At 65.5% G+C, this 26,908-nt stretch overlaps 2 protein-coding genes across 7 annotated transcripts; both read right to left on the bottom strand.

The window, feature by feature from the left end:
• Positions 1 to 3: 3 nt before the first annotated feature.
• On the bottom strand, positions 4 to 12,665 carry DVL1 (dishevelled segment polarity protein 1). 3 transcript variants are annotated; one of them, XM_055083831.1, is made up of 15 exons: positions 12,407 to 12,665; positions 6,278 to 6,347; positions 6,029 to 6,150; positions 5,643 to 5,746; positions 5,259 to 5,472; positions 4,903 to 4,996; positions 4,753 to 4,822; positions 4,532 to 4,671; positions 4,380 to 4,456; positions 4,231 to 4,298; positions 3,936 to 4,088; positions 3,163 to 3,294; positions 2,916 to 3,083; positions 2,614 to 2,820; positions 4 to 1,355 (listed from the first exon to the last, which is right to left on the bottom strand). In XM_055083831.1, exons 1-15 carry the CDS (start codon positions 12,574 to 12,576, stop codon positions 967 to 969), a joined length of 2,178 nt encoding a protein of 725 aa, XP_054939806.1. In that variant the 5' UTR covers positions 12,577 to 12,665; the 3' UTR covers positions 4 to 966. The 3 variants fall into 3 exon arrangements, with proteins under 3 accessions (XP_054939806.1, XP_023981203.1, XP_023981201.1); XM_024125435.3 differs by having other exon boundaries at positions 5,259 to 5,397; XM_024125433.3 differs by having other exon boundaries at positions 4,011 to 4,088; positions 5,259 to 5,397.
• A 2,897-nt stretch (positions 12,666 to 15,562) lies between these two features.
• Positions 15,563 to 19,918, bottom strand: MXRA8 (matrix remodeling associated 8). 4 transcript variants are annotated; one of them, XM_024125726.3, is made up of 10 exons: positions 19,776 to 19,913; positions 18,722 to 18,745; positions 18,318 to 18,623; positions 18,129 to 18,230; positions 17,551 to 18,030; positions 17,262 to 17,420; positions 17,010 to 17,046; positions 16,853 to 16,929; positions 16,679 to 16,759; positions 15,563 to 16,503 (listed from the first exon to the last, which is right to left on the bottom strand). In XM_024125726.3, the coding sequence occupies exons 1-10, from the start codon at positions 19,822 to 19,824 to the stop codon at positions 16,280 to 16,282; spliced, it is 1,539 nt and encodes a 512-aa protein (XP_023981494.1). In that variant the 5' UTR covers positions 19,825 to 19,913; the 3' UTR covers positions 15,563 to 16,279. The 4 variants fall into 4 exon arrangements, with proteins under 4 accessions (XP_023981494.1, XP_023981496.1, XP_023981497.1 ...); XM_024125728.3 differs by having other exon boundaries at positions 17,560 to 18,030; XM_024125729.3 differs by having other exon boundaries at positions 16,320 to 16,459.
• Positions 19,919 to 26,908: the final 6,990 nt, after the last annotated feature.

Raw genomic sequence — 26,908 nt, 5'->3', positions numbered from 1 at the left:
CGGTCCCATAAAATTAAATGCTTTTTAGTGTTTAAAATAGCATTTACACAGAAGCAGCTCTATTAACTATCTGGACGACGCTCCGGCTCCGCACAGCATCTACAGCGCAGACGTGTGCAGGCCAGCGACGCTGGACGCAGGGAGCGGTGTGCGTGCGCGGGTGGGCGGCCACCCCAGGACGGCGGGGAGGGGCGAGCTGGCCACGCCCTCTGCCCCAGACCCCGCCCCGGCAGCAGCTGTGTGCATCTGTGGCCCTCGCCCTCAGGATCACCTTCCGTCTCCTGCCATCTCCCCCTCACCGTCCTCCCGCACACCTTCAGACACACCGTGTGTCCCTGCGGGGTGGAGGGGGAACACGTGAAACTCTGCTCCAGTGGCTGGGAGTGGGGGACAGCTGATTTGGCCGCCACCCCGTGGAGCACACAGGCCAGGCAATAAATAAATAAATTAGATCCCTACCCTGGGCAGCCACAGAGAGGCCTCGGGGCTAGGACCCTACCCCCGAGAGGGCCCCCCACCCCGGCCTGGGCAGGATGCGGGGTGGGGCCTGTGAACCGGGTGAAGAGGGGGGCCCAGGCCTAGCGGCCACCTCTCAGCTTAACCTGAGGCCCTGTGCACAGCACTGTGGGCGAGTGCGGGTCCCTGAGGCACACGCCAAGGGGGGCAGGTCAGACCTGCCTGAGCACAGGGAGATGGAGGCCCCCCACCAGGGTCTGCACAGACTCAGCTGCTCTGGCCAGCAGTGGACGGGCTGCCATCCAGGTTACGGTGGCCTGGGCTGCCCTCAGCCCCTCCCCTCTAGCCTGCTGCCACTCTGGCCAGGCCCAGACCCCACGGCACGAAGCACAGGCTGGCCTGGCCCAGAAGGCCGCGAAGGCCACACAAGCTCCAGGTGCAACGCCCTCCTGCAGGGGCAGCAGGACCACTGGCTGCCCCACGGCCAGGCTGGACGTACTCTCCCCTTGGTCACATGATATCGACAAAGAACTCACAGGGGTTCCCCATGGCCTTCTGGAAGGACTGGCGGCTGCCTGTCAGCTCTGGGGGGACAGCGGCCAGCTCCCGGACAGGCGGCCCCCCAGGCGGCCCGCCCACCACCGAGTACGCCTTTGTCAGGGGGTGCAGCGGGGGGAGTCCTGGGGCGGCGGCCGAGGCCTGGCTGCGCGGGCTGCTGCCACGGCTGAGCTGGCTAGCAGGACGCTCCCGCCAGCCGCCGCTGCCCACCCCGCTTGGCACTGTGTGGTCCGACTCGCTGCCACTGCCCCCAGCTCCAGCCGACCGGCTCTCCTTCTCGCGCCCCAGGGCCCGACGGCTGCTCCCGCCAGCGCTCCGGGTGGACCCACTGCTTTTGCTTCCTGGGGTCAAGAAGGGGGGAGAGGAATGGGGCGGTCAGTGCCAGGCCTTGCCTCTTCCAAGATGGCCGGCCATCGCGAGGACAACCAGGGGCAGAAGCTGGTGGTCCTGAGCCGGGGTGCAGGTGGTGGGGGGGAGCCATGCACACACGAGGGCTGGGCCGGCCCCACCCAGGGAAGCAGGAGCAGCTGCGGCAGGCCGGGGGCGGGGGGCGCGGGGGGGGGGGAAGTGGCAGACAGGCAGGGACACTGGGGCCAGCTCAATGCCCCCACTCCTCACCCCAGTGCCTGAACCGAGGGCCTGGTCTTGCAGCTGAGAAACTGAGGCCCAGAGGAGGCCGTGTGCGCTCGGCGCACCTGCCAGCCATCTTGGGCTCCCCACCCAAGACCCGCCTTTCATCTGACCCTGGAGCCCTGGCTGGCCACTCGGCTCAGCCCCTCCTGGGCTCAGGAAGTGTCGGGAACCTGAAGACGCCCACTGGCTGGGGACGTGCCGGGAGGGACGCCGGGCAGGACCCTGGCTTACCGGCCCCGAGGGTCCGTTCCGCTAGTCCTTCAGTCTAAGGCTTGCCCAGCACAAAGCAAGGGATAGATGAGTTACACAGCAGGCCCGGCTGGGCACCCACACCCTGCTACCAGGGCGTGACCCCGCCGGCTGGGCCTGTCCAGGGTCCACAGGTGCCCAACACGGCTTCCCCTTGGACACCGCTACCCTCCGATCCACTCTCCTGTCTCTCCGTCCCTGTCTGGGTCCACCGGGCCAGCCACCAGACCTCTCCCCGGACACTGGGGGCATGGGCCCACGGGCCTCACTAACCCCACTAAGCCTCGGGACACTTCCAAGACGTCCCCTCCTCAGGGACACCCCAAGCTTCCCGCTCAGCTGCGCCACACGTCCCAGCATCGGGCTGGGCCGTCTACGATGCTGTCACCTCCAGCTGCAGGTAGAAGGTGGAGGTCTCTCCTCCACCGTGTCCTGGGGTCCCCGTGCTGCTCCCCTACCCGGGCCACCACACCCCAACGCCCCCATCCTTCCCACACCACCTCCGGCCTCTGCCACGGCTGGAGCACCGGCCCCCACACGCAACCCCTGAAGCCTCCGGGTTCTTCTCCCTGGCTCCCTTCGACCACTCGCCCCTTCTAGAAGGAGCCACCCAGGGCCCAAGCACAGAGCGGACGGGAGCGCACAGGGTGGGGGAGCCGGCACACAGGGCAAAGCCAGGCGGTGGGGAAGGTGTGGCGGCCGGGCGGAGGCCCTCACCTTCGCTCTGCTGACTGCCAGCGCTGCCGCTGCCGTAGCCGAAACCAGGGTCCTGGTACGCGGGCGGGAAGCAGGGCGGGGGCCCCGGGTACTGGTAGGGGTAGCCCTGCCCCAGGGGCCAGGGGGCGGCCGGGTGGGGCAGCGGGGCCAGCGTGTCCTGATCCGAGGCCCCGCTGGAGCCGCTGTTGAGGTTCAGGGCCGCGAAATCTGCGGAGGGGGAGTGGGGGGTGAGGGCGGGGTGAGGGCGGGGTGAGGGGGGTGGGCGGGCCCTCTGGGGACCCCGCCCCGCAGCCCCTACTCACTGCTGCACAGGTCCCCGAAGACGTAGTAGCACTGCTCGGAGAAGGTGATCTTGTTCACCGTGTGCCGCAGGAAGCCGCGCTTCAGCATGCTGCTGGCGTACTTGCGCGCCTCCCGCCGCTCACGGAAGCCCTCCAGGTGCGTGTACAGCCAGTCCACCACGTCCGCCCCTGGTGCGGCAGGCGGCCGTCAGGCAGGGGCCCCGGGCCGCCCCGTCCCCGCCCCCTCTGCTGGCCACGGGACCCTCACCGATGACGGCGTTGGCGATGGTGATCTTGAGCCACATGCGGTCGCGGATCTCCAGGCCTGAGTCCGGCAGCTGCATGACCCGGACGACAGCGCCCATGTCACTCTTCACCGTCAGCGGCACCTCCTCTAGCTCTGCAAGGCACGGCCTCCTCCTCAGCCCGAGTGGCTGACAGACGGGGCGGGGGTCAGAACGGACCCCAGGCCCCACCTGCTGCACCCCGTCAGAGGCCAGGCCCTGCTGGCCCAGTGACTGGGGGGTCCAGCCCCACTGCTTGACAGCCCCGTAGGGTCAGGGAGCCGGCACACAGGGGTGGGCGGGGGCTGGACCTTCGTCTCCTACCCTGCAGGCGCTTCATCAGAATCTGGGGTCCAACCAGGACGAGGCCCCCCGGCCCTGCAGACCAGAGCCCCACGGGCGGAGATCGGGCCTCTTCAACCCCCTCCCCCGCGAGCTCGGAGCTATTAGTCATGTTAGTGGCAGGAAAGCAGGATGAGGGCCCCAGCGCAGACAGCCGCCCCTCCCCGCCCCGCCCCGAAAGAACGCAGACCCCTGCGCTGGCTGGGCCCCTCCAGGCATCTTCCACCTCCACCGCGTGAACAGAAGCTGGGAGGAGGGCGGAGCCCAGTCGGCGCCGCATCTGACCACGCGGGCCTGGCAGCAGCGCAAACTCTCGAGCCTGGCACGGGACTCGGGTGCGGCCATGCCGGGTGGGCACCGCGGCCAGGCCCTCGCCTGGGGCCTCAGTTCCCTGGTCTCGTGAGCCGCCACTTACGCGGAGCGCCGGGCACCGAGCTGGTTAGTGAGGAGGAGCTGGTGCGCGTGATGGCGCTGGAGCAGGGGCTCGTACCGTAGCGGGGCAGGGCTCCGGTCAGCGCCGCCGTGTGCGACAGCCAGGCGGCCGGGTCGATGGGCCGAACGGGGTCAGCTGGGCAGCCACCACGCGGCAACAGACGGACGGACGGACGGCGGGAGAGAGAGCAGAGCACAGGGGCGCAGAGGAGAGAGGATCTTCAGACTGTGCTGGGCACCCCCCGCCCCTGCCCCGCTGGCCCCGTGGGGTCACTCACCCCTCGGGATGGTGAAGTAGCTCCGGGGCGTCGGGTCCCAGCACTTGGCCACAGTGAGACTGATGGGCCTGCGGGGAGGGCGGGTCACACGGCGAGGCCCCGGGGGGGACCCCTAAGCCCCCGCCCCGCCCGCCCGCCCCGCGCCTCACCCTGTCTGGGACACGATCTCCCGCAGGACCCGCACCGCGTCGTCGTTGCTCATGTTCTCAAAGTTGACGTCGTTCACCTGGGGGCGAGGGGTCAGCGCGGTGGCTGCGGGTGCCGGCCCCCCGGCCCCCCGGCGGCTCCCCCGGCCCCGCACCTGCAGCAGCATGTCACCCGGCTCGATGCGGCCGTCGGCGGCCACGGCGCCGCCCTTCATGATGGAGCCGATGTAGATGCCGCCGTCGCCCCGGTCGTTGCTCTGGCCCACGATGCTGATGCCCAGGAAGTGGTGCCTCTCTGCACAGAGGTGGGGTGAGCAGGTGCCCCCCAGCCAAGGACCCCGTGCCGGCCCAGGGACCTGCCCTGCCGAGGCCTCACCCATGTTGAGCGTGACGGTGACGATATTCAGGGACATGGTGGAGTCCGTGATGCTGCTGAAGGAGGAGGCCTGCGGGGCGGCGCCAGGTGAGGGGCTGCGGGTGGGACCGAGGCTGGGACCCACCCGCCCGCTCGGGCCTCCACACCTACCCGGTCTGTCTGCCGCAGGCGCTGCTTCCGCCGCCGGCGCTTGTGCTTCCGGATGAGCCGGGAGGAGGTGCTCTGCTCCGTGGAGCTGCTCAGCCTGGCGGGGTCGGGGGTGGGGGGCGGGTGGGGTGGGGAAGGGGGGGGTTGGCGCAGAGTCAGGGCCTGGCCACCCCCTCCCCCACGCAGCTGAGGAAACTGAGGCCGGAGCGGCCGGGGCGGGGCCAGACCTGGGGAGAGCCGCCCCCGCAAGACAGTGAGCCACCAGCAGGGCCCCCTGCCCACACGCACATGCACAGGGACACACGCGCGTGCGCCTGCGCACACGCCCCGCCCCGCCTCGCACCCCCGCCCTCGCCCACCGGCTGGTGTTTTCGTCCTCCTCCGAGTCGATGAAGCTGCTGGACTCAAGTTCACTGCTCAGCACGGTGGACGCGCTGTCGGGGGGCAGCCCCAGGTCCCGCCGCCGGTCACCCCTCGGGTGCCCGTTGGTCCGGGTGGCTGTGGGGGCAGCAGGGAGGGGGGCTGGCCGTGGGGTCCCCTGGAGGTCACGGGCAGCCCTGCAGCCTCGAGCACCTGTTGACCTGGGAGCTGTCAGGGTGACCGCTGGGTTGCTGGGGGGGTGGCCACTAGGGTCCTGGAACCTCTGCCAAGGGACCCCCGCTGGACAGGGCAGTACCTGGGGGTCAGCAGGGGCTTGGGGTGCCCATGGGGTCCCGGGGAGGTCAAGGGTGTGGCCTCGTTACCCTCCTCGCGGTTCCGGCGTCGGGCTCGCTCCCGCCGGTGGCTGACCAGGGACTCCGTGCCGGTCTCGTTGTCCATCCCGTCTCGGCTGCCGGCCACGTTCGGGCTGTGCCGACGAGGGGGGCTGGGCTGGGGCGGCCGGGCCACTCACGCCTCTAACGCCCTCTCAGCTCCTCTGCTGCCCTCGTCTGGTGGGACCCCGATTCCAGCAGGGGCCCCCATCCACCCGCCGGCCCACTCCAGGCCTCTCCGCCCGCCCCTCCTCTGCTGACCAGCGCCTACTGACCGTGGGTCCCTGCTCAGCTGCCCCTCCCCACCCCTAACAGGCCTGGCAAGACGCAGGCCCCTCAGAACCACTGGGCTCAGCACCACCCCTCAGAGCCCTTACTGGAAGGAGGGGGGCCGGGAGTCCCCGATGCCGCCTGTCCGCTCGAGAGGCGGGGGCAGGTCTGCATGGCCGTCAGTGCCCTGAGACCCTGCATCCGAGTGTGTGCCCTCAGCCAGGACCAGCTGCGGAGGAGAACAGGGCTCAGGGACCGGCTTCCAGGCGACCCTTGGCAGGGCACAGGCGCACAGGTGACCAGCCTCCTCCACTCCCACCAGCCCAGGGCCCTCTGCCAGCATCCCGTGGACTCACCCAGGAGACCACGCGGCCGTTGAAGCAGGGCAGCCTAGCATTATCGTCGGAGATCTCCTCCTTCACAACCCTGAGGGCAGACGCAGCTGTGAGGCCACTGCAGTGGGGCCTGCTCCCAGCACTGGGCTCTGGAGGAGGGCCCCCAGCTCGTCTGGGGTGCGGGCCACACGGGGCGTCCGGCCACACGCCCAGATGTCAGCCTGTGCGGATGCCCCCACCCGGCACTTCCCTTCCCAGGAACCTTTACCATCCTTCCAAGGGCCCCTTCCGGGGCCCACGTCCAGGAGGGCCCAGACATTCCCAGCACCAAGAGTCACTGCCTGGACGGCCCTAAAATGCGAGTATCTGCCATGCTCTGCGCCTCTATGCCCCCCCCCCCGCCCGCCTGTGGATGGTGAGGGCAGAGCCCACCCCGCCAGCCTAGAACAGGGCCTGGTTCACAGCAGGCCTCAGCACAGATGCGGGCGCAGTCAGACCCCACAGGTACGGGCGGGTCGAGAGGGCACAACACACAGACCAACACGCACACACTCCGAGGGCAGACGACCGCCCTCCTGGCCCATCGGCCCAGCCGGGGAGACAGAAACAGACCCCCACTCACGGCACCAGCCCAACTCAAGACCTGGAAGGGCAGCCAAGCTCAGGGCCAGCTGGGCCCACAGAGAAGCCTCAGGCCCTGGAGGGCAGCGAGCCCCACCAGCCATACCCACTGCCCAGCGGCTAGCCCTGGCCTATCCCTTAATGCTGCCCCCAGTCAGGTGGGCTTGGGGTGGGGTGGGAGAGGCAGGTCGCCAAGGGCCAGGGCAATGCTAACTGGGAAGGAGGCCAGTGACCCTGGGGTCAGAAACTGGTTGGGGAGGTCCAGGTGTCAGGTTCAAAAGGGTGAGGAAGGCAGCAGGGGAAGGGCCACGGGGCAGGGCGGGCAGTGCTGTGGCCCAGACTCGTCCCACACTGCAGCCTCCCAGAGGCACGGAGAGCAGCACAGGCAGGGCAGGGCCTGCAGCAGGAGGTGCCCCGAGGCCCCGCCCCCTGGAGGCCAGCCCTGCCCAGCATGGCAGGTTCCTACACCTGGGCTTGGGCCCAGCGCAGAAAGCACAGATGCGGGCGCAGTCAGACCCCACAGATACGGGCGGGTCGAGAGGGCACAACACACAGACCAACACGCACACACTCCGAGGGCAGACGACCGCCCTCCTGGCCCATCGGCCCAGCCGGGGAGACAGAAACAGACCCCCACTCACGGCACCAGCCCAACTCAAGACCTGGAAGGGCAGCCAAGCTCAGGGCCAGCTGGGCCCACAGAGAAGCCTCAGGCCCTGGAGGGCAGCGAGCCCCACCAGCCATACCCACTGCCCAGCGGCTAGCCCTGGCCTATCCCTTAATGCTGCCCCCAGTCAGGTGGGCTTGGGGTGGGGTGGGAGAGGCAGGTCGCCAAGGGCCAGGGCAATGCTAACTGGGAAGGAGGCCAGTGACCCTGGGGTCAGAAACTGGTTGGGGAGGTCCAGGTGTCAGGTTCAAAAGGGTGAGGAAGGCAGCAGGGGAAGGGCCACGGGGCAGGGCGGGCAGTGCTGTGGCCCAGACTCGTCCCACACTGCAGCCTCCCAGAGGCACGGAGAGCAGCACAGGCAGGGCAGGGCCTGCAGCAGGAGGTGCCCCGAGGCCCCGCCCCCTGGAGGCCAGCCCTGCCCAGCATGGCAGGTTCCTACACCTGGGCTTGGGCCCAGCGCAGAAACAGGAGCTGGGAGACCAGGCGGGAAGCGGCCTTGTGGCCCAGACACCGCCACTCGGCTTAGTGCTCGGCGGCAGCAGGTGGCACACGACGCTCCCACCCGGAGAGCAAGGCTCCAGCCCACCCCGCCCACCAGGAGAGGGCCCAAGGCCTCGGGCCAGCCTGGGAGCGAGGGGGCACCCCGCCAGGGTCCTTCGGTGACCCCCCCTTCTGTGCCAGTGTGGCACCCCAGGGCCAGCCACACAGGCGCAGATGAGGTGGACAGAACAAGGGACCGAAAGAGTCATTTCTCAGGACCCCCCTCTCCCCAGTGTGGAGCAGACACTGTTTGTGGCCCCCACTCACGTATTACAGTCTGGCAGAGCTGAGCTCTGGGGAGGCCGAGACCCAGTCCAAAATTTAGTCAAGGAGGCCACACAGAAGGTTGTCACCCCAGGAAGACCTGCGGTGGCCTGGGGACACTTGGGGTTCTGCCAGCCGCAGCCAACAGACAGGGGGCTGCAGCAAGCCCTCCCGGGGGCCCAGCAGGCCCCGAGCACCATCTCTGAGCGACTGCGGCAACAGAGACCCCGGCGGGACCTGGTTCCCACTTCACAGCCCAGGTGGCCCGGCCGGCGGCCTCCCCCGCCGCCCCCCTGCCCCGGCCCTTTCTGACTCACACCATGGGGCCTGCCTGGCTCCCCCAGAGGCGGACACCCCAGGCGGGGGGCCCAGGAGCACCCTGAGCGCCCACACGGCCAGGGCCTCCAGGTGACCCGCTGCCCGGGGCTGCCTGAGGCCCCCGTGTAGCCCACCCACACACAACGCCCCTCCCAGAGCCCAGAGGCCCTGCTTCCCCGGCCCTCTCCAGCCTGCAAAACACACACCCTGCAGCCTGCGCTACGGAGTATCCTGCCCTCCACCGGGCGTTGGGGCACTGAGGGGCAGCTAGGCCGGGACAGCAGGGAAGGAGGGGCAGGTGCCCCAGCCCCCAGGACAAAGGGCACAGGGGCACAACGCTGCCCACCCCCGGCGATGGCCAGGGACAGGGACAAGGTCGGGGGTGGGGTTGGGGGAGGCCTCGGCCAAGCCTGGGGAAATACCCCCACACGACCGCAGGCTCCCTCCTGAGCCGGGCCTCCCGGGTCTGAGAGTAGACCTCAGGAGCGGTGGTCAGTGAAGACGCTGAACCTCGTGGTGGCCACCCAGGGGCACCCCCATCGGCATCTTGCCCACAACCTCAGAATTCCTAGCGAAATCCCAGTTACCCTAGAACTTGGGCTGCCCAGTCCCGCCCGCTGCCCCCGCAGACTCGCCCCGCCGAGGAATCTGCTCAGGGCGGGGCCCTTGGAGCTGAGCCAGGGGCCCAGGGGGACACTTGGGCTCCCAGAAGCCCAGTGGGATGGCCCCAACTGTGTCCCCAGAGGCACAGGGCTCCCCCATGGGTCGGGGTCCTCAGCTCCCACAGAGCCTTCCTCTGTCCCCTCACTGCCTCCTGCCCAGGCTCAGGCTCTGCAGGCCTCAGGGTGAGCGGATCCCAGTCCTCCAAGCCCTGCCACAAGCTCCGGGGGGGCGACCCATCTAGACTCTCCCAACACCACTGGGGGCACTGACCCCAGATGGCGGACAGAGTGGGAGCTCGGGCAGCCTGCGCCAGGCCAAGCGCAGCCCCCCCACTGCACCCCCCAGGGCCCACAGACAGATGGCCCCACAGACCGGAGCTCCCGGCGCAGAGATGCAGGGGCCAGGGTCACTGCCAAGTCCAGCCAGGCCTGGAATCGGCAAGGCAGCCCTGGAATCAGCAAGGCAGCCCTGGCAGCAGAAACCTGTGAGCCAGACACCCTCCCCCTCGGCCGCTCAGCCCAAAGGCTGGGCCCAGACGTCTCCCTGCACTGCGGCTCACCAAACCCAATGCCCGGCGCCTCCAGGCCAGCCCAGCACAAGCCCAGAGACCCGCCCCAGCTTCGCTGGGACACAAAACCTGTGACCTGCATGGGAAAAGTGGGAGGTGGGCGCAGGACTTGCCACCCACTTGGCCAAAGATGCCCGTGGGGAGTGGGACCCGGCCCAGAGCACGTGGCGGTGGCCACACCTTAGACTCGTAAGGGAAGGGGTTCCCTTCCTGGCCAGCCGTGGCCAGGAACAGAGGCCCCAGGAACTCAGGGCCCAGCCCACAGTGGGCTGAGGGGTTGGGCCAGGAAGCCCAGGCTCACGAGGTGCCCTCACAGTCCCCAATCTGAGGCCACCCCTCTTATGAGGGGGCTGCTGCCCCAGCCCAGCCAGGACCTGCCCCCACTTTCCCCAACCTCCAGCTACATCCACTAGGTATCTAGGGTGAGCCTCCAGCTCTCGTTTATACTAAAGTGTGAGTGACTATTCAGCCCCTCCCAGAGGAAATTTATTACACTGAGTAAATGATTCTACAGAATAAATAAAACTTGGAGCTCTGTAGGTAGACCTCAGGGGAGGGGAGGAAGGAGGCAGATCCTCTCCAAGGGTCCCTGAGGCCAACAGGCCACACACCAGAGGTCTGGGGGGCGGGGAATAAGGTGAGCCTCCCCTGCTCTGTCTGCCCATTGCGCCTTCCAGAGTCACCCCAATCCCTCCCTGTGTCCCAGCCCAGTCTACTAGCCCGGTCTTGTTCTCTCCTCCCGCATCCCAGTCATGCTGAGACAACGTGAAGAACTCCTACTTGTGCTTCAAGACCCAGATCTGCCTGCCCACTGACCTCCTAGGCCAGGGCACCCATGGGTCCTGCAAATCCTCCAGCAGGCCCAGACTCTGCTGGGAGTGCACCTTGATGGGGGCAGGGGTCTCTGCAGCTCTGCAGCTACCAGACGGAGGACCAGGGTCAGGGCCCTCAGGATGCACCCCAGATCATGGTCTAAGGGCAGCAACCTAGGGGGCTGGGCACACACTGTGCCACACATTCCCTGCTGGCTTTGGTTTGTAACAGAGCGTGTGTGACTTCAGTAATTTTTGTTGAAATAATAAACTAAGTTAAAAACAAAAGCACCCTTTTCACATACCCAGTGCTTACAGCCAAAGCAGAGCAGACCCAGAGCAGTGAGACTGTAGGAGATCACCCAGCGAGGGCTGGCTCCCCAAATCAATGCCCTACCCTGGGGAGCCCAGCCTTGGGGTGGCTCCTAATATGAGCCCGGCAGGGCTGGGGGCTGCCAAGAGCACATGCCCCCTTCTCTGCCTCTCCCTGGTGTTGGGGAGCCATGAGAGAGCCCAGCTGCCCACATGTCCCTCAGGCCTTCCTGAGAGCCACAAAGTGGCCTCAGCTTGACCTGACCTGGGCCTGCCCAGGGCCCATGCAAACCACAGAATCCAGGAAATGGCCTCAATGTCAAAGTCCCGAGACGCAGCCACAGACAAGGACACGGGCTGCCTGAGGGCACCCAGGCACACCTGCTCGGCGCACGAGGCCTCTGGGTGCCCCCCCACCCCGCCCCCGCCCCAGCACCGCTGAGCAGGGGACTCAGGTTACCCGTGGCTGTGCCGGGTCAGGCCTCAAGCGGACAGCCAGCCTCCAGCTCACCGCTCACCGTTCCAGAGGCCCAGCCCAGCACAAGCGGGAAGTCCCCACGGCCAGGACAGCCACCACTAAGGGCAGACATGGGGACGCTGACACAGAAGCTGCCCCGAGTCAGCAGTTGGCCTGGGCCGCTCCCAGGAACCCAAGTGCCATGTGGCTCAGCAGGGACAGAGGCCCTGTGGCCAGCAACCCCAAGGTAGGGCTGGGTGGAATAAAGCCCCACGTTGCCCAGTGACCCTTGACCTCTGCCCTGTCCCGAGGGCCTTGGAAAAGGGGGTCAGGAGGAGGCTATCCTGAGCCTCCAGAAACGTCTGCAGACCCCAGCAGACAGATGTGTGCCCCTGTCCCAGATCACCTCATTTCCCCCATGCTAACTAGGGAACCCACTGGGTGGCCGGCACCCTGTCCCCACGCCAACCCCTCCCCCCCCAACACTCGGACACTCCTCTGACCCCAAGGCCCATGAATCGCAAGCTCTCCAGGCCATCCCTAAGCATCTGCCCTCCACATAAGGGAGGCAGAGGACCCTGAGCCTGACAGGTGCCAAGGTGGTATTTTCGAGGTCGACCTGGACTACAGATCTCCACTGCAAGTCACACACACTCAGGACACAAGTCACGCACACTCAGGACAGGACCCAGGGCAGGTGGAGAAGCCAGGACCCTCGCCTGCCCACCGTCCAGAGTTCTCAGGCTCCCGGGTTGGCAGTCAGGGGCCCAGGCGTCCCCTGCTCAGGGCACAGACAGGTGGGACACACCGCACCGGGGCGCGCAGGCACGGGGAGGCACCGCCCGGGTCGCAGCCCCAGGATCTGCCCTGCCTGGCGCAGACAGGTGCCCACACGCGCGCCCGCGCACAGGCCCTGTGGCCCACTGACCCGAAGTCCTGGTCCATGGACTTGAAAAAGAATTTGTAGGCGTGCACGGGCCGGTTGCTGAGCACGTTCTTGAAGTCGGCCAGCGTGACGCGCTCGGGCGCCACGGGCAGCTTGACCAGGTACGGCGTCTCCTCCTCGTCCATGTGATAGATGATCTTGGTCTCCGCCATGGCGCGGTGCTCAGGCCCGGCCCGGGCCTTGGACGCGGGCGCCTCCCCGCCGCCGGCCCGCGCCCCGCCCGAGCGCCGCTCCCGGCCCAGCCGCGACCAGGCCCCCGCGCCCCCGCCCGGCCGCTCCGGCCCCGCCCGCCCTGCCGGGCTCAGCGCCGGCCCCGGCCCCGGCCCCGCGCACACCCCGGCTGCTGCCCCGCCGCCCGCGGCCACCCATGCGCCCCCGGCCCGGGACGCAGGCAGGGAGGGCGCGAAGCCCGCCGCGTCCGTGCGCCCCGCCGCCGCCCCCTCGGGCCGCGCGTTAAAGGGACCGCGAGCCCTGCTGCGCGCGGCCGCGGGGGGCGCCAGAGAGCGACGGGCCTGACGTCACCGGGCTGCCCGCGGCGCGGGGGCGGGGTTGCGCACGCGCGGGCGCGGTGAGGGCGGGGCCTCCCCGCCTGCGTCCAGGCCCGGATCCCGCGGCGCGCGCGTTCCGCGGCCGCCGCGTGCACAGGCCGGCAGCCCTCGGCGTCCGGCTCTCGGCCCGTGAGCGGCCGGGGCGCGCCCCGCGGGGAGGAGGTGGGTGGGGGCCTTCAGGAAGCTGTGCACCGGGCCTGGAGCCCTCGGAGGGGTTCCGCGCGGCCAGGCTCCGGTCCTCCTCCTCTTCAGAGTCCGGAGGCCCCGTGGTCACATCGGCGGGCTGCTGGGGCACCGCGGGAAGCTGAGAATTGTGTCCGGGCCGGAGCCGAAGACACTCGGTCACATTGCGCCTCCGCGCCAGCTCCGAGCTGGCGCGCCCTCTGCCGGGTCGCACGGGGGCTCCGAGAAACACGGGCCAAGTGAATGCCGGTGCCCGCGTGGACGAGGGAATGCAAGTGTGAGCACGTGTATGTGGTGCTCAGGCGACAGCGGGGTCGGCGCGGGCAGCTGTGCGCACGCAGGGGCACGGTGTTTCTGGCAGCAGGTGTAGGGATTCTTTTCCCGGCCGCTCTCCATCGAACCTGCCTGGGGTCCTCCTGCCTGGGGTCAAGGGAGACGCGGAGCAGCGCCCCTCCGGCTGTGAAGGGTCCAGCCCAGTGGGGAGAGCGGCTCTCCCTCCCCGACCCAAGCAGGAAAACTTGAGACCACTAGAAGGAGGCCCACGCTGGCAAGAGTGAGAAGGGAGAGGCCCTAGGATGCGGCCTGAGAGTTTTGCCGGTGGGCGGCACTTGCTGCTCTGAGGCCCGTCCCCAGCGCCCCACCTTGAAGCTGGCTGGAGCTGGGACTCTCCCATCTGTCAGGTCACGACCATCCTCACGCAGTGGGCCAGCACAAGAAGAGACCTCATTAGTCCATCACTGACTGGAGGAGCCAGACTATGGCCATAAGTCCCTGAGTCCAGGCTGGGGACCACCCCCAGGTGAGCCCAGGCAGGGGTCCTGACCTCCACTCCCCTGGGCTCTGAGGTGGGCACCCGCTCAGCCAAGCCTGGACCTTCTCCCCTCGGGGCTCAGTTTCCCCAGGCAGGACTGCCTTAGAGGAAGGGTCCACCATGGCTCTCTTCTGGGTGTTCAGGGTTAGGGAGGAAGACCCTGAGAGCTCACCAGGGGACCAGATCCCCCAGGCCAGGCACAAATGGCTGCCAGTCACACAGATGCAGGGGCTCTGATGCCTCAGCTGCACTCCTGCCCCTGAACCTCTCTCCCACCTGACCACCTGACCCTCAGCCCAAGTCACAGGACAGAGGCTGGTAGCCAGAGGCCAATCCCGGGACTGATGCTGATGTGGTCGGGCTGGGGCCCTGCAAGGGGCCTGAGTCTGTGGCCAGAACCTGAGCCCTGACAGGAAGGGCCTTGTCCAGTGGCATGTGGCCACTGTGGGACCGGGGGTCACTGGGCTAGGGGGAGTCACAGCTCCGTGCCCCAGCCTCCCTCCCTGCCTTTGCCACTGTGGGGTCCTTGTGGGGGTGTGATGAGAAAGCAGCTATTTTGAGTTATTGCCCAGGTATTTTACTGTATGACAATCCTCACATCCAGAACCTGGACATTTAGATGAGGACCCAAGCTCAGGATTCCCAGCACAAGTTCCTGCCTTGCTTTTCCTGGGCACCTTTTAAAATAACCACTCAGAGCTGAGGCCGTGAAAGTCAGTGACTGCTGCTGCAACCACCTTACAAGTTCTAGGTGCTTGCTACCCTGCTGTCCGTCTCCTGCTCACTGGTGACCCAGATGGAGGACTGCCCTTCCCCTGGCTCCCCGAGCACACACCCCCACCCAGCACACACACACACACACCCCAGGATCTGTAAGGAACACATTTCACGACTCTATTTCTTTGTGTGAGGGCTTGAAAATGGGCCTTCATCAAAACGACGTCGGGGTTTTCACCTCCCCCAGGTGAGAGCTCGGATGCGGAGGGAGCCACCTGTGGACACCCCCCCCCCCCCACCGTGTGGGTGGCTTGTGCTTCCTCATTCAGCAGGTCGTGATCTCAGCCCATCGCTCTGGGTTTTCCAACTTAGGGTGACAGTCGCCCCTCCTGCCCCCTGCTGTCCCTGAGGGCCTTGGAGGATGGGGTCAGGGTTGGAGAAACAGGCTTCTTCCTACCACAGCTCCCTTCCCGCCCCCTCCTGTCCTGCTGGCACCCCTCTGAGGGCTCTCCAGCTACCTGCTTCCTCCCCCTTTTTCCTCACTCATTGAGCCCATCCTGGCATCTGCTTCTCTTCTCAGAGGACTGAACTAATAACAGTTTGCCCTCTGTCCTCACGTCCATCAACATGCTCCTCTCCCTCACGTCCAATAAACCCTCAGAAGAGGATCTGAAACTGCTTCACAACCAGGAGTAAGTGCACACAATCAGCTCTGATGCTGCCCTTCTCGGGACACCCAGACCCAGACTTTCCACCCAAAAGAATGGGTGATGACAGTGGGACTTCAGATGAAGGAGAACACTTGGGGGTCCCCAAGGGCCAGACTCTGCCCCCCGGGGAGATGGAGGGGAGCTGTAGAGGCATAGCTGGGGCCAAGCCTAAAATCAGATGTGGTCTTTATTGAGATGATAGCAATTCCCCAGGATGAGCAAATGTGGGGTGTCAGGAGTGGCAGCGCTGGCCACTCTAAAACCATCTTCACCCCCACTCCTGTCCTCAGCCAAAACGGAGTCAAATGAGGCCTCACCCCTGGACTCCATCCCAAGGAGGGGCCGAGGGAAGGGAGTCAGGGTCAGAAGTCACACGGAGCCTAGTGACTGTCAAGGCAGCTTGCTGGAAACAGGGCTGAAGCAGGGTGGAAAGCAGAGAGGGGGCCCCAGGAGGCCGGACGCAGCGCAGAGGGACACTAGCCCCGGGCCTGGAGTGCACGGTCCTCGGGTTACCACGCAGAGCCCAAGACAGCCTGGCAGCGTAACTCGGGGTGCCGTTGAGGGGAGCTGGCAGGCGGCTCCCCCAAGGACGGGGCAAGGAAGGGGTGGGAGTGCCAGGCCTGAGGCTGACCCCAGCTCCGAGAATCCCCACTGAGCCCCCTCACGCCCCTCTCCCTGCAGAGGTGGGGCCCCCAGCCCCCAGTGGGCAGAGGCCAGCCTAGCCTGAGAGACTGGTGAACCTCAGCGGGGTCTTGGCCGTGCAAGGAGGGAAGAGTACCAGTCAAGGGCCGCTGAAGGGGCCCGCCTGCAGTGCCGGCAGAGCCCTAAGGAGCCCACGATCGCGCGTGAGGATCAGGTGGCCCCCAAGGGGGGTCTGGAGGCAGCCTCACCCTGCACCAGTCCAGGCCAGGTTCCAGGACAGCGGGACCAGCCGCTGGAAGGGGGGCCAGGCGAGCTGCATGGGGGTCAGGAAGGGTCTTCTGAGGTGGACAGAGAAGAGCTGGCAGAGCTGCTGGCCCAGCCAGGAGCCCGGGGTCGCCTTATTTGCAGTACTCCTTCCTGAACTCTGGAAGCCAAGGGGACAGGCGGTTGTCTGCCCTCTGCCCCCTGCTGCGGGGAAACAGGGCAGACTACCATCAGGACTGCCCAGGGACTTCTGGAGCACGGAGGTGGCAGGGGGCTCCTGCCCGCACGGCTGGCTGGCGTCTCGGGGCTCTGAGTGGGTGGGAAGGGGTACAGCCCGGCTCTGAGATGGGCAGGGGTCTCCCCCCGCACCTCAGCTCACCTTTGTCCAAGTCGATGCTCTTGGCAGGCAGGGGGCTGTGGGACAGCTCAACCCTCTCCTTCAGGAGGTTGTTTTTGTAACCTGGTGCAGGGAGACAGCAGGGTGAGGCCTCAGAGACGTGCCTCCCTCACCCCAGGCCTGGGAGCCACAGTCTGCCCCTTTGGTCTCCCTCACCTAGTCGGATGTCCTCCCTCCTGTAAAGAGCGTGGTCCCCGGCAGCCACAGCAAACTCCACCATGTTCACGTCCTTCCTGGAAGTGGGAGGGTGGTGGGAGATTAGAGCGGTGGGCAGGTCTGCCTGGTCCCCGGGAGAGCCGGAAGGGGCACTCACCCCTTGGACTTGGACTTCTTGTCGGAGTACTCATAGCCTGGGGAGGGAGAGTCGTGTTGGGGGCAGCCTCCCCCTTCCCCAGCCCCACCAGCCCAGAGGAACCCTCGCAGCCCAGGCAACGAGGCTCGCGGGGCCCTCTGCTCGGGCCACTGCGCCCCAGGTTCCGCCTCCGGCCGGGAAAGGCTCCCTAGTGCTGGCCTCAGCCTGGCGTCGCGAGCCCCGAGCCCCGCGCCCCCCGCCGCCCGCGCTCACTTCCGCGGCGGCGCTGTCGGGTGGCCAGGATGACGGTGACCAGCAGCAGCAGGAAGAGCAGCAGGGTGGCCAGCACGTAGCCCAGCTGCTGGAAGAAGTGGGCCCGGCCCTCGGGGACGATGACGTTGATGACGCTTCGGCCGCGCGCCAGCGTGGGGTCTGCGGGGACCGGGCGGGACCGCGTCAGGGAGCGCGCAGCGCGCCGAGCCGGGCCGGCCTCAGCCCGCGGGGCCCTCCCCCCGCAACGCTGGAGTCCCTGATTTGGGGCCGGAGGGGGCCGCAGACGTGCCTCCTGCACCTGGGCCGGGCGCGCCGCTGTGGCTGGAGCCGTTGCCCGGCGAGTCCCGCGGGGGCGGCCGGGCGGCGGGCTCGGTGACCTTCAGGTGGAAGACGCGGCGCTCGTGCAGGCCGCAGTAGTGGTGGTGCAGGTGGCAGGAGTAGGTGCCCTCGTCTGCCGGCTCCAGCGGGTCGATGCGCAGCGAGAAGTCGCCGCGCGCGAAGGCGTCCGCCCCCACCGCCACGCGCTCCCGCAGGAAGGGCGGCCCGTAGGCGCGGCGCTCGCCCGACGCGTACAGGTCGAGCAGGCGGTCCGCGCGGTCGTGCGGCACCCCAGGCGGCTGCCGGTCCCAGTGCACCACCTGCTGCGCCTCCTCCAGGTGCCGGTCGGTCCACACGTGCGCGCGGTTTACGCACGTCAGCAACGCGGGCGCGCCGCGCTCCACCGCCAGCACCTCCTTCTCGCCGTCCCAGTGCGCACCGGCGGCCCGGGCTGGGGGAGCGAGGCCGGTCAGGGACCCCGGGCCGGGAGGGGGCCTGGAGGGAGCGGGGCAGGGGTGGGAGCGCACAGGAGGGGGGGGGCACACTCACGGTCGTCGGTGACCTCGAGGCGCACGGCCAGGCTCTCGTAGAGGTGGCAATAATGGTGGTGCAGGTTACAGGTGTACAGCCCCTCGTCTGTGTCCTCCACCGCTACGCACAGGGGGAACCCAGCGATGAGCTCCGCGGCCTCGCCCGCGCCCCCACAGCCCCGCCCCGGCTCGGTCCCTCGGGCCGTACCGCGGATGAGCAGCGAGAAGTTGCCGTCCTGGAAGGCGGAGGGGGTCAGCAGCAGGCGGCCGCTGTCGCGCGGCTCGTACACGCGCTGCTCGCCCGCCGAGTACATGTCCACGAGTCGGCGCGCGGGGCCGCCGGCCGGGCCGCCGCTGAGGTCCCAGTGGACCACGCGCTGGCGGTCGTGCAGCCGGTCTTGCGTCCACACCATGCGCGGGCTCTGACAGCGCAGCACAGCCCGGGCGCCGGCTGCCCAGCTCACTGCAGACTCGGACACCACGGAGCTGCCCGGGGTCGCGGGCCCGGCTGGCCCTGGTGGAGAGGGGAAGTGACCGCGGGAGGGGTGAGACCCAAGGGGACAGGTACAGGGTGGGGCTAGCAAGGGTTCCCAGGGGAGGGTGGTCACTAACCTGAGGACAGAAGGACAGAAGAGCCTGGAAGGAGAGGAAGCAAGAGTCATACTGGGGAGGGGTCACCCACCCGAACCGGCCCCCACTTGGCTCCCTAGGCCCCTTCGATAGTCCTCGCTGAGGTGGGTGCTAATGACACCCTCTTAACAGGTGGGGGTAAATCCAGAGAAGCCAGGAGGGCAGAGGCGGGGGTCTCCTTCCCCCCACCTCTCCCAGGCCCCCGCTTAATCCTCATGGCCACCTGCCCAGGCTGCCGGTGAGTGGTGGGGCCAGGCCAGCTCTGGATGTGTGCCTGTCACCAAGTGCCACATTCAGGAATGGGGGCCACCCTAACCATCACGGCAGCAAGGCCACAAGTGCACCAGCGCCTGACGCCTCGGCTGGTTTGCGGGGGCTTCTGCACGTGCATATCCCGCGTGGCACCTGCCCGGGGGCCATGCTGCAGATGCCCTCCAGGGTACTCAGACGGCTGGCGCCCCACCCAGGAGCCCCCTCGGCCTTCCTGAAGGGCAGAGGTCTGAAGCGTGCGAAGGCTGGAAGTGGGGAGTGACCCCGCCATCTGCCACCCCACACACCAAATTCCTGCTCCAGAGATGTGGCCGGGTGCCCAGCCGGATGGAGGAATGTGCCGGTCAGCAGGCCAGCCGGCAGGGGTGGGGTGGGGTGGGGGGGTGAGCTCAGGGGCCTGGGAGCAGACCCTGCGAGCCCCCCTCAGTCCCCCACCCGCTCCCCTCCTGACAACAGAGAAGCACAGGCCTGAGCGGCGTCCCAGAGAAGTGGGGGGCGCCAGGGACCCCAGGAGGAGCCCCCGCCTTGGCCTCCCTCCCTGCCCGGCCCATCTCCAGCGTCCAGTGAGGGGAAGTTCTGTGGGACCTGACGTGAGGCCTCACCAGCTCCACGTCCTGGGGGCCTTCTCGTGGTGAGCAGCTCCCTCTGAGGCCCCCAGACCCACCCCTTCCCAGCTGAGGCACCCCCCAACCCTGGGCTCGGGCTCAGACCACCGGCGGCTCCTGCCCCCCCCCGACCCCGACCCCGCCCCCACACACGAACTCACTCTGCAGAAGCACAAGTTTCCAGAGCAGGACCCGGGCCCGCAGCTCCATGGCGCCTGCCTGGCCCGCCTGGCCCGCCGGCGCTTTGTCTCACTCAGGCTCTAACTCTCCAGAAAAACAGCCCGGCCCCCTCCCCCTCCCCCTCCCCAGCACCCGCTGTGACATCACGGAGCAGACCGCCCCCTCCGCTCCTGCCCAGCCCCTTGGCCTCCCCGCCTTCCCCCCGGTCCTTGGTCCTTGGCCGGCCTGGTGGGAGGTGTCAGGCCTTGGCCACTGTGTTCCCAAGGAGCAGCTCCCTCGGAGGCCCCCAGACCCCCCCCTTCCCAGCTGAGGCACCCCCCAACCCTGGGCTCGGGCTCAGACCACCGGCGGCTCCTGCCCCCCCCCGACCCCGACCCCGCCCCCACACACGAACTCACTCTGCAGAAGCACAAGTTTCCAGAGCAGGACCCGGGCCCGCAGCTCCATGGCGCCTGCCTGGCCCGCCTGGCCCGCCGGCGCTTTGTCTCACTCAGGCTCTAACTCTCCAGAAAAACAGCCCGGCCCCCTCCCCCTCCCCCTCCCCAGCACCCGCTGTGACATCACGGAGCAGACCGCCCCCTCCGCTCCTGCCCAGCCCCTTGGCCTCCCCGCCTTCCCCCCGGTCCTTGGTCCTTGGCCGGCCTGGTGGGAGGTGTCAGGCCTTGGCCACTGTGTTCCCAAGGGTGAGGGGAGTCACTCTGGCTTGGGTCCTGGAGAAGGTGGCAGTAGCCCAGCCCAGAAGGGGCAGGGGGGGCCTGAGGGTATGGCCCCAGATGCCTTGTGGGTGTCTGTGACATCCCTACGGAGCCCTTCTGGGGCCACTGCAGGTCTGGGGTTCTAGGGGGAGCATCTCCTCACCAGCACCTCTGCGAGGGAACACTGGCCAAGGCACCCCCCACTGCAGGAGAGCAGAAAGGCATCCTGGGCCCGGCCCCAAAGACCCCAGGCTGCCAGACCCCCGGGTCTTCCCGTCGGCCCTGCGGTGGCCCTTCGCCTCCGGGGGCTGCATTTCCTCAACTGTGAGGCGGGCGTAAGAGTCGCACGGGCCCTGGGAGGTAGGGGGGCCCCTCCCGGGGAGCACGGTGGGCACCGCTGTTCATCAGTCATCTTCAGCCAGCAGGGGGATGGGGGGGAGGCCCCCGAGAGCTGAGCGGAGGGCCGGGGGACCCCTGTCCTGGGGCCCCCACCCCATCTGCCCACCATCCGGAGCAGAAACGTCACCCAGACCCAGGCACGGTGCTGCCAGGGCCCCCCCCACCCCTCCCAGAGGGGAGGGAATGAAAGGGGGTATGGGGGCCTTCCCAACAGAAGGCACAAATTTGAAGCTCTGGGAAAACTTACAAAGTCACGTAAACAAATGTGAAATAACAGAGCACGCACTGTGTATCAAACCCACTCTTTCTAGTTAAGCAAACCTCAAAAAAAAAAAAAACAAAAGAAAAAAAATCCACCAAACTACCACAAAAACCCACAGTGCATTTTTGGACTGCCCATTTGGACTGAATTATGGTCACAGGCCCCAGGCCCTGGCGGGCTGGAGTCTCACCCTTGAACCCTGCCCTGGTCCCCAAGTCCTCAGACAAGTAAGGAGCCCAGCCCGGCCGGACTCCTGGGCTCCAGGCAAGGGGAGGAGGCTGCTGCTACTGCAGCAAGAGGGAATGAGGGTTGACAACAGGTAGGACCCACTGGGAGGACATAGGGCTGTGAGGACGCCCCACCCCCAGCCTAAGGGACCCACTTCCTCAGCAGGATCCAGACCCTGGGAGGCGGAGCCCCCCTTCCAAACTGGAATCAGGACTTGTCTCCGCACCCCACCCCCAGCTCCTCACGGGCCTTTCATTCTGGATAAACAAGCCCTGCCTGGCTGGCCTTGAGGACTGGCCTCTCCTCCTGTTTTTCTAACTGGTTTATATTAGCGCTGGTGGCCTCCTTCCCAGCCCTCCTCCCTCCTCTGCGCCCCCGCCCTTGTCTGTCTCTCTCCATCGGCCTCGACCGCTCTATTGCTCCATCTCAGGCCTCTGTTCCTGCCTCTGGCTGCCAGGCTGTCTCTCCTCCATAGAGGGAAGAGGTCCAGGCAGGGCTGGAGGGAGGCAGAGACGGCCCAGGTCCGGCCCCTCAGTCTGGAAGGGGAGCGGGGTCAGCTCCCAGCGGTGAGCTAGGAGCCTGGAAGCACCCGGGCCACACCCTAAGCTCTCAGCAGAGCCCTCCCTCCCTCAGCCCTGCATGGAGGTCAGTGGATTCCTGGCATCGAAGATCCAGCCCTGGGCTCAGCCCCAGTGCAGAAGTCTGAAGGAGGAAGCACACTCCTGGCACCACCGGGCAAGGATGGACAGGGCCGGGGAAGGCTGCAAACCCCTCCTCCCTGCCCCATCCTGTTCTCTCTGCTTGAGCCCACCTCCCCGGTCCTTGGCAGGAAATAGCCACAGATGAGAACAGAGGCCCAGGAGAGAACAGACCGGAACTAAACGGCCGCAACGTCACCGTGGTCCTCCTGAGCTCCAACCCGGCCCCAGCCAGACCAGAGCCCTGGACCCACATCCCCTCTCCTAGGAGCCCAGGCCAGACAAGGCGGGTCAGCCAGCGAGCCCCATTGAGACTGAGACTGAGACTCTGGCTCCAATCCTGGGGACCCGGACATTCCAGGCAGCCAGGATCACTGGGAGGAGAAACCACAGGCACTCAGAGGGACAACCAGACACACGGACACGTGTTCACACATGCTGTCATTCAGCAAACGCTGCGCACCTACCGTGTGCCAGGCACTGGGATTCGGCACTGCACCGGATGCCAAGCTCCTGCCCTCTCGGAGCTGTTAGAGGGCAGGCAGCCTGCAGACCCAGTTGCTGAGGAATGAGGTCATTTTAAACATGGCGAGATTAAAGCAGGTAAGGGGCTCCCTCCACCAGACCACCCAGGACAGCCTCTCGGGGACCCACACCCACAAGTGAATAGCTAGGCTGGGGCCCAGGAAGCTGCCTGCCGGGTAGGGGAGAGCCTGCTGGGCTCTCACGTGAAGTACGATGAGGCCTAAGGGGGTTTACATGCGGGAGAGATGTGGTCTGGTGATGCAGGAAACACCAAGACGGTTAGTTTCAAGCTGTCAGGATTTACACGAACACATCAGGGAAATGCACAGAGTTCTGAGATGCTCCCCAGGGCACCCAGCCCGTTTCCTCCCCCAGAGTGTGACCAACCTTGGCGGGATAGCCCTTCGCACCCACGTGACAGACGTGACTGCAAGTTGCTCCCTGACGCCGGCCGAAAAGCCTCAGCTTCTCTCGCCTGCTGGGCTGTGAAAGGGCCCATGGGGCTGACCAAGTGCAAAACCCTGAGGCCCCAGCCACCACCACCCGACCACCCCACCCCCGCAAGAAGAAAATGGATCTCAGTCCTACAACCGCAAGGAACGGATTATGCCACCCACCAGATTAGCCTGGAAGAGGACCCCAGGTGTGGACGCAGCCCTGCCGACACAGGTTTCACCTGGTGAGTCCCTGGGCGGAGCTCCCAGCAAACTCACATCCAGACACGTGCCCCGTGCAAGCCGCGCAGTAATGAACATGTTGTGGGAAGCTGGTGAATTTGTGTTGATTTTTGATGCAGCAACAGGAGACAAATGCGACTGTCTCCCTGAGCAAAGCAGGGCCAGGACTTAAAAGGACAAAAGCACAGGTCTCAGGGATGGTGTCTCGTTAGGGCCTGGCTTGTGGGCAGGTCACTGAGCAGCAGGGTCCCTGGGGTGTCCTCGGGAGCTGTGCCGACCCATCATCAGCACGAGGTGAGGCCAGAGCGTGGTGCCGTGTCACAGGCCACGGCACTCGCCACTTCCCCCACGCTGCTTCTCTGCTCATTCTGACCAGGTCTCGTAGAAGGACCAGGTCTCGTAGAAGCACCAGGTCACTTGTGAGTGTGTTGGTCCTTCTTCTGGGGACCTGGTGGCCTGCCCGGTGCCGGGGCTCACCCCGTGAGGCAGGGGCTCTGCAGGCCCCGTGTCCAAAGAGCCGGGTGTCCCATGGAGGCTCTCTTCTCCTTCTGGTGGAGACCACAGGTCAGACAGAGGCTGGGAGGTCATCAATCCACTGAGACGCTGATTCGAAAATACAGACGAGAAAATCTGGAAATACAGATCCATTATTTCATGGGCCAGCCAACCCTTTTATCCTGAGAAAACGTCAAGGAGCCAAGATCAAGGATTTTAGCGGTCGTGGTGAAACCCACATCAGTGGTTTCCTGCGTGGCATTAACAGGGCTCAGGCACCCCTCATTGTACCACGCTTCGCAGACTCTGCCCTTTTTACAAACTGAAGTTTTGGAGTGACCCTGTGTCAGGCAGGTCTATCAGTGCCATTTTCCCAACAGCGTTTGCTCACTTCATGTCTGTGTCACACTTTGGTAGTTCTCACATTATTTTAAACCTTCCACCAGCAAAAAATTCTGACTCGCTGAAGCCTCAGATGACAGTTAGCATTTCTTAGAGACAAAGTAGTTTTAAATCAAGGCATGTAAAATTAAAAAAAAAAAATTATGGGACTTCCCTGGTAGTGCAGTGGTTAAGAACCCACCTGCCAACGCAGGGGACATGGGTTCGAGCCCTGGTCCGGGAAGATCCCACATGCCGCAGAGCAACTAAGCCCGTGCGCCACAACTACTGAGCCTGCGCTCTAGAGCCCGCGAGCCACAACTACTGAGCCTGCGAGCCACAACTACTGAGCCCGCGTGCCACAACGGTTGAAGCCCGCGCGCCTAGAGCCCAAGCTCCGCAACGAGAAGCCACCGCAATGAGAAGCCCGCGCACCGCAGCGAAGAGTAGCCCCAGCTCGCCGCAACTAGAGGAAGCCCACACGCAGCCACAAAGACCCGACGCAGCCAAAAATAAACAAATAAATAAATTTTAAAAAAAAATTAAGGCGTGTACGTTTTTTAGACATAATGCTATGGCATACTTAATAGCCTACAGTTTAAACATAACTTTTATATGCGCTGGGAAACCAAAAAGTTTGTGTGCCTCGCGTGACTGCGGTGGCCTGGAACCGAGCCCGCAGCGCCTCTGAGGCCTGCCTGCGTCCCCTCTGTTCGTTCATTCTGTTCGTGAAGGTGCAGGGGCGTCGGCCGGCTTGTATGGGTCATAGACTCGAACCATGACCTCAGGCTCCAAGGTCGGCCTCTGTATTTTCTTCTCTCCCATCATGCCAGAAGTGTTTCCTTATCGTCCTTATCGATTCATCAATTTTGCAGCCAGGAATCAAGGACCACAGACCGACTCCTAGCAGATTTCGCCCGTGGCGCCTCTCACCGCGGGAGTTACAAAAAGTCCCCAGGTCCAGCTGGTTGCTGGCGCCTCGGGAAGGCCAGGGCTGACAGGCTTAGAGCAGCCACCAGCCTGGCTTCCTGGGGGCCGCGAGCGCTGCTTCCACGTGGACGGGCGCCCTGGGTCCCTGGCGCCTCACCAAGGAGATTTACCTTTAAATGCGATGCTTCCAGCAAGGGAGCCCCTTCACCATGGGCTCTGGTGACACCGAAGCTCCTGTCAGCAGCTCTGCTTTATGAAGAGGGGCTCGAGCTCCCCAGAGGGTGTGGGGGAAGCCACGGGAGGGAGGGAGGGTGGTCCGTGGTGTCCTGCCCACAACACAGTCCCTCAGCCACCCCGAAGCCTTGACCTGGCCTCCCTGCGGCCCTCGGCACGGCCACCAACGCCCCTCGGCCCTGCAGCCTGGAGGGCTCCCACCTCCCCTGCCCGCCCAGCCTGCCAGCCCAAGGACTCCTCTGCTGTCGGGGTTAGGGGGGTGGGAGGAGTGGGGGTGAACCAACCACCAGACTCCCCGAGCTTCCCGGTCCCGACTGGACCCAGGGCCGCCCCTCGGGTACCACCGTCCTGAGCGGTTTCCTTCTATCACTTCCTACAGAATTTTCAGTTCTTCTGAAGGATCACTGGCTTCACATCTGTATTAAGAGTTTCTTGTGATATTTTCTCCTGAACTCTGAGGGCCAGTTGAATGAGATCCATTTACAGACACTTCATTACAGCCTGTGCTGTCTCATACCCACACCACCTCAGCGAGACACGTCCAACTCCTCTGCCGGTCCTGTGGACTCGGGCCGGACTGCAAGTTCCGGGTCATCTGCTTCTGGGGCACAGGGGCCCCCGGCCCTGACCTGGCCCCTGGGGACAGTGTGGCAAGTGTCGGCCTGTCTAGTGAGGCTGTTTCCTGTCGCGTCAACAGTCAGGGAGCCCGGAGACGGCCCCCGGGAGGCCACCCACTGCCGCCCGGCCGCACAGAATGTCCAAAGGCCAGAGAGCAGAATCTCTTTTAAGGTGTCACGTACTTCCCCAGGATTCAGTCACGAGACTGTGTTTACCTCACTGAGACTTCCGACCTGCAGGTACTGGCGGGGAGGGCCTCACAACACAGCAATCGGAGCCATCCTCGCCTCACACGCGAACGTGGCAGCTTCCCGCCGACGCAAGATCGCGAAGTTGCTCCGACACAGTCATAACAACATTCCTTTTGTGTATAAAGAGTCTGACTTTCCCATATTACGGGCTTCGTAAGCAGGGGGGCTTCCAAACTCGCGAAGAGGTGGTTAAATATGGTAGTAATAAATATATTCCATTGTCTGCACTGTTCTTCATTTTGTCCAAGGGAGGAGGCCTTTGTGTTGCCAATGGCGGTCTGGGGGAGCCCCAAAGACAGGTGAGGTTTAAGACGCATGGTCAGTTTTTCGAAGTCTGGATCTCAGGCCTGAATTTGGGCAGGCACATCGTCACTGTGGACCACACACAAGAAATGATGATCATCTTGGCTCGAGTTTTAATCCAGGTGACAACATCGAAAACGAGCACAGCACTGAATGATTACTGGGAGCGTCTGCCATCTTAGAAACAAGGACCATCTGGTAAAACAGAGTCAAGTCGTGGTGGGAACTTGCGGGGGGATAAGGGCCCAAGCGGGACAAGCCTGGGGGAGAGAAATGCACTCCCTGACCCAGCAGAGGAAACAACAGCTTTTCTTTTTGTTTAGAATATGCTGTGCATGTAAAAGACAATTCTTTTTCTCTTTATTATATAATATATACACTTTCTCCACTTAACAATACTGATATACCTCTCTATGAA

This window comes from Physeter macrocephalus, chromosome 3, assembly GCF_002837175.3.
Source record: "Physeter macrocephalus isolate SW-GA chromosome 3, ASM283717v5, whole genome shotgun sequence".
In the NCBI taxonomy this organism is placed as follows: Eukaryota; Metazoa; Chordata; class Mammalia; order Artiodactyla; family Physeteridae; genus Physeter; species Physeter macrocephalus.
This window is presented reverse-complemented; position numbering and strand designations above follow the sequence as displayed.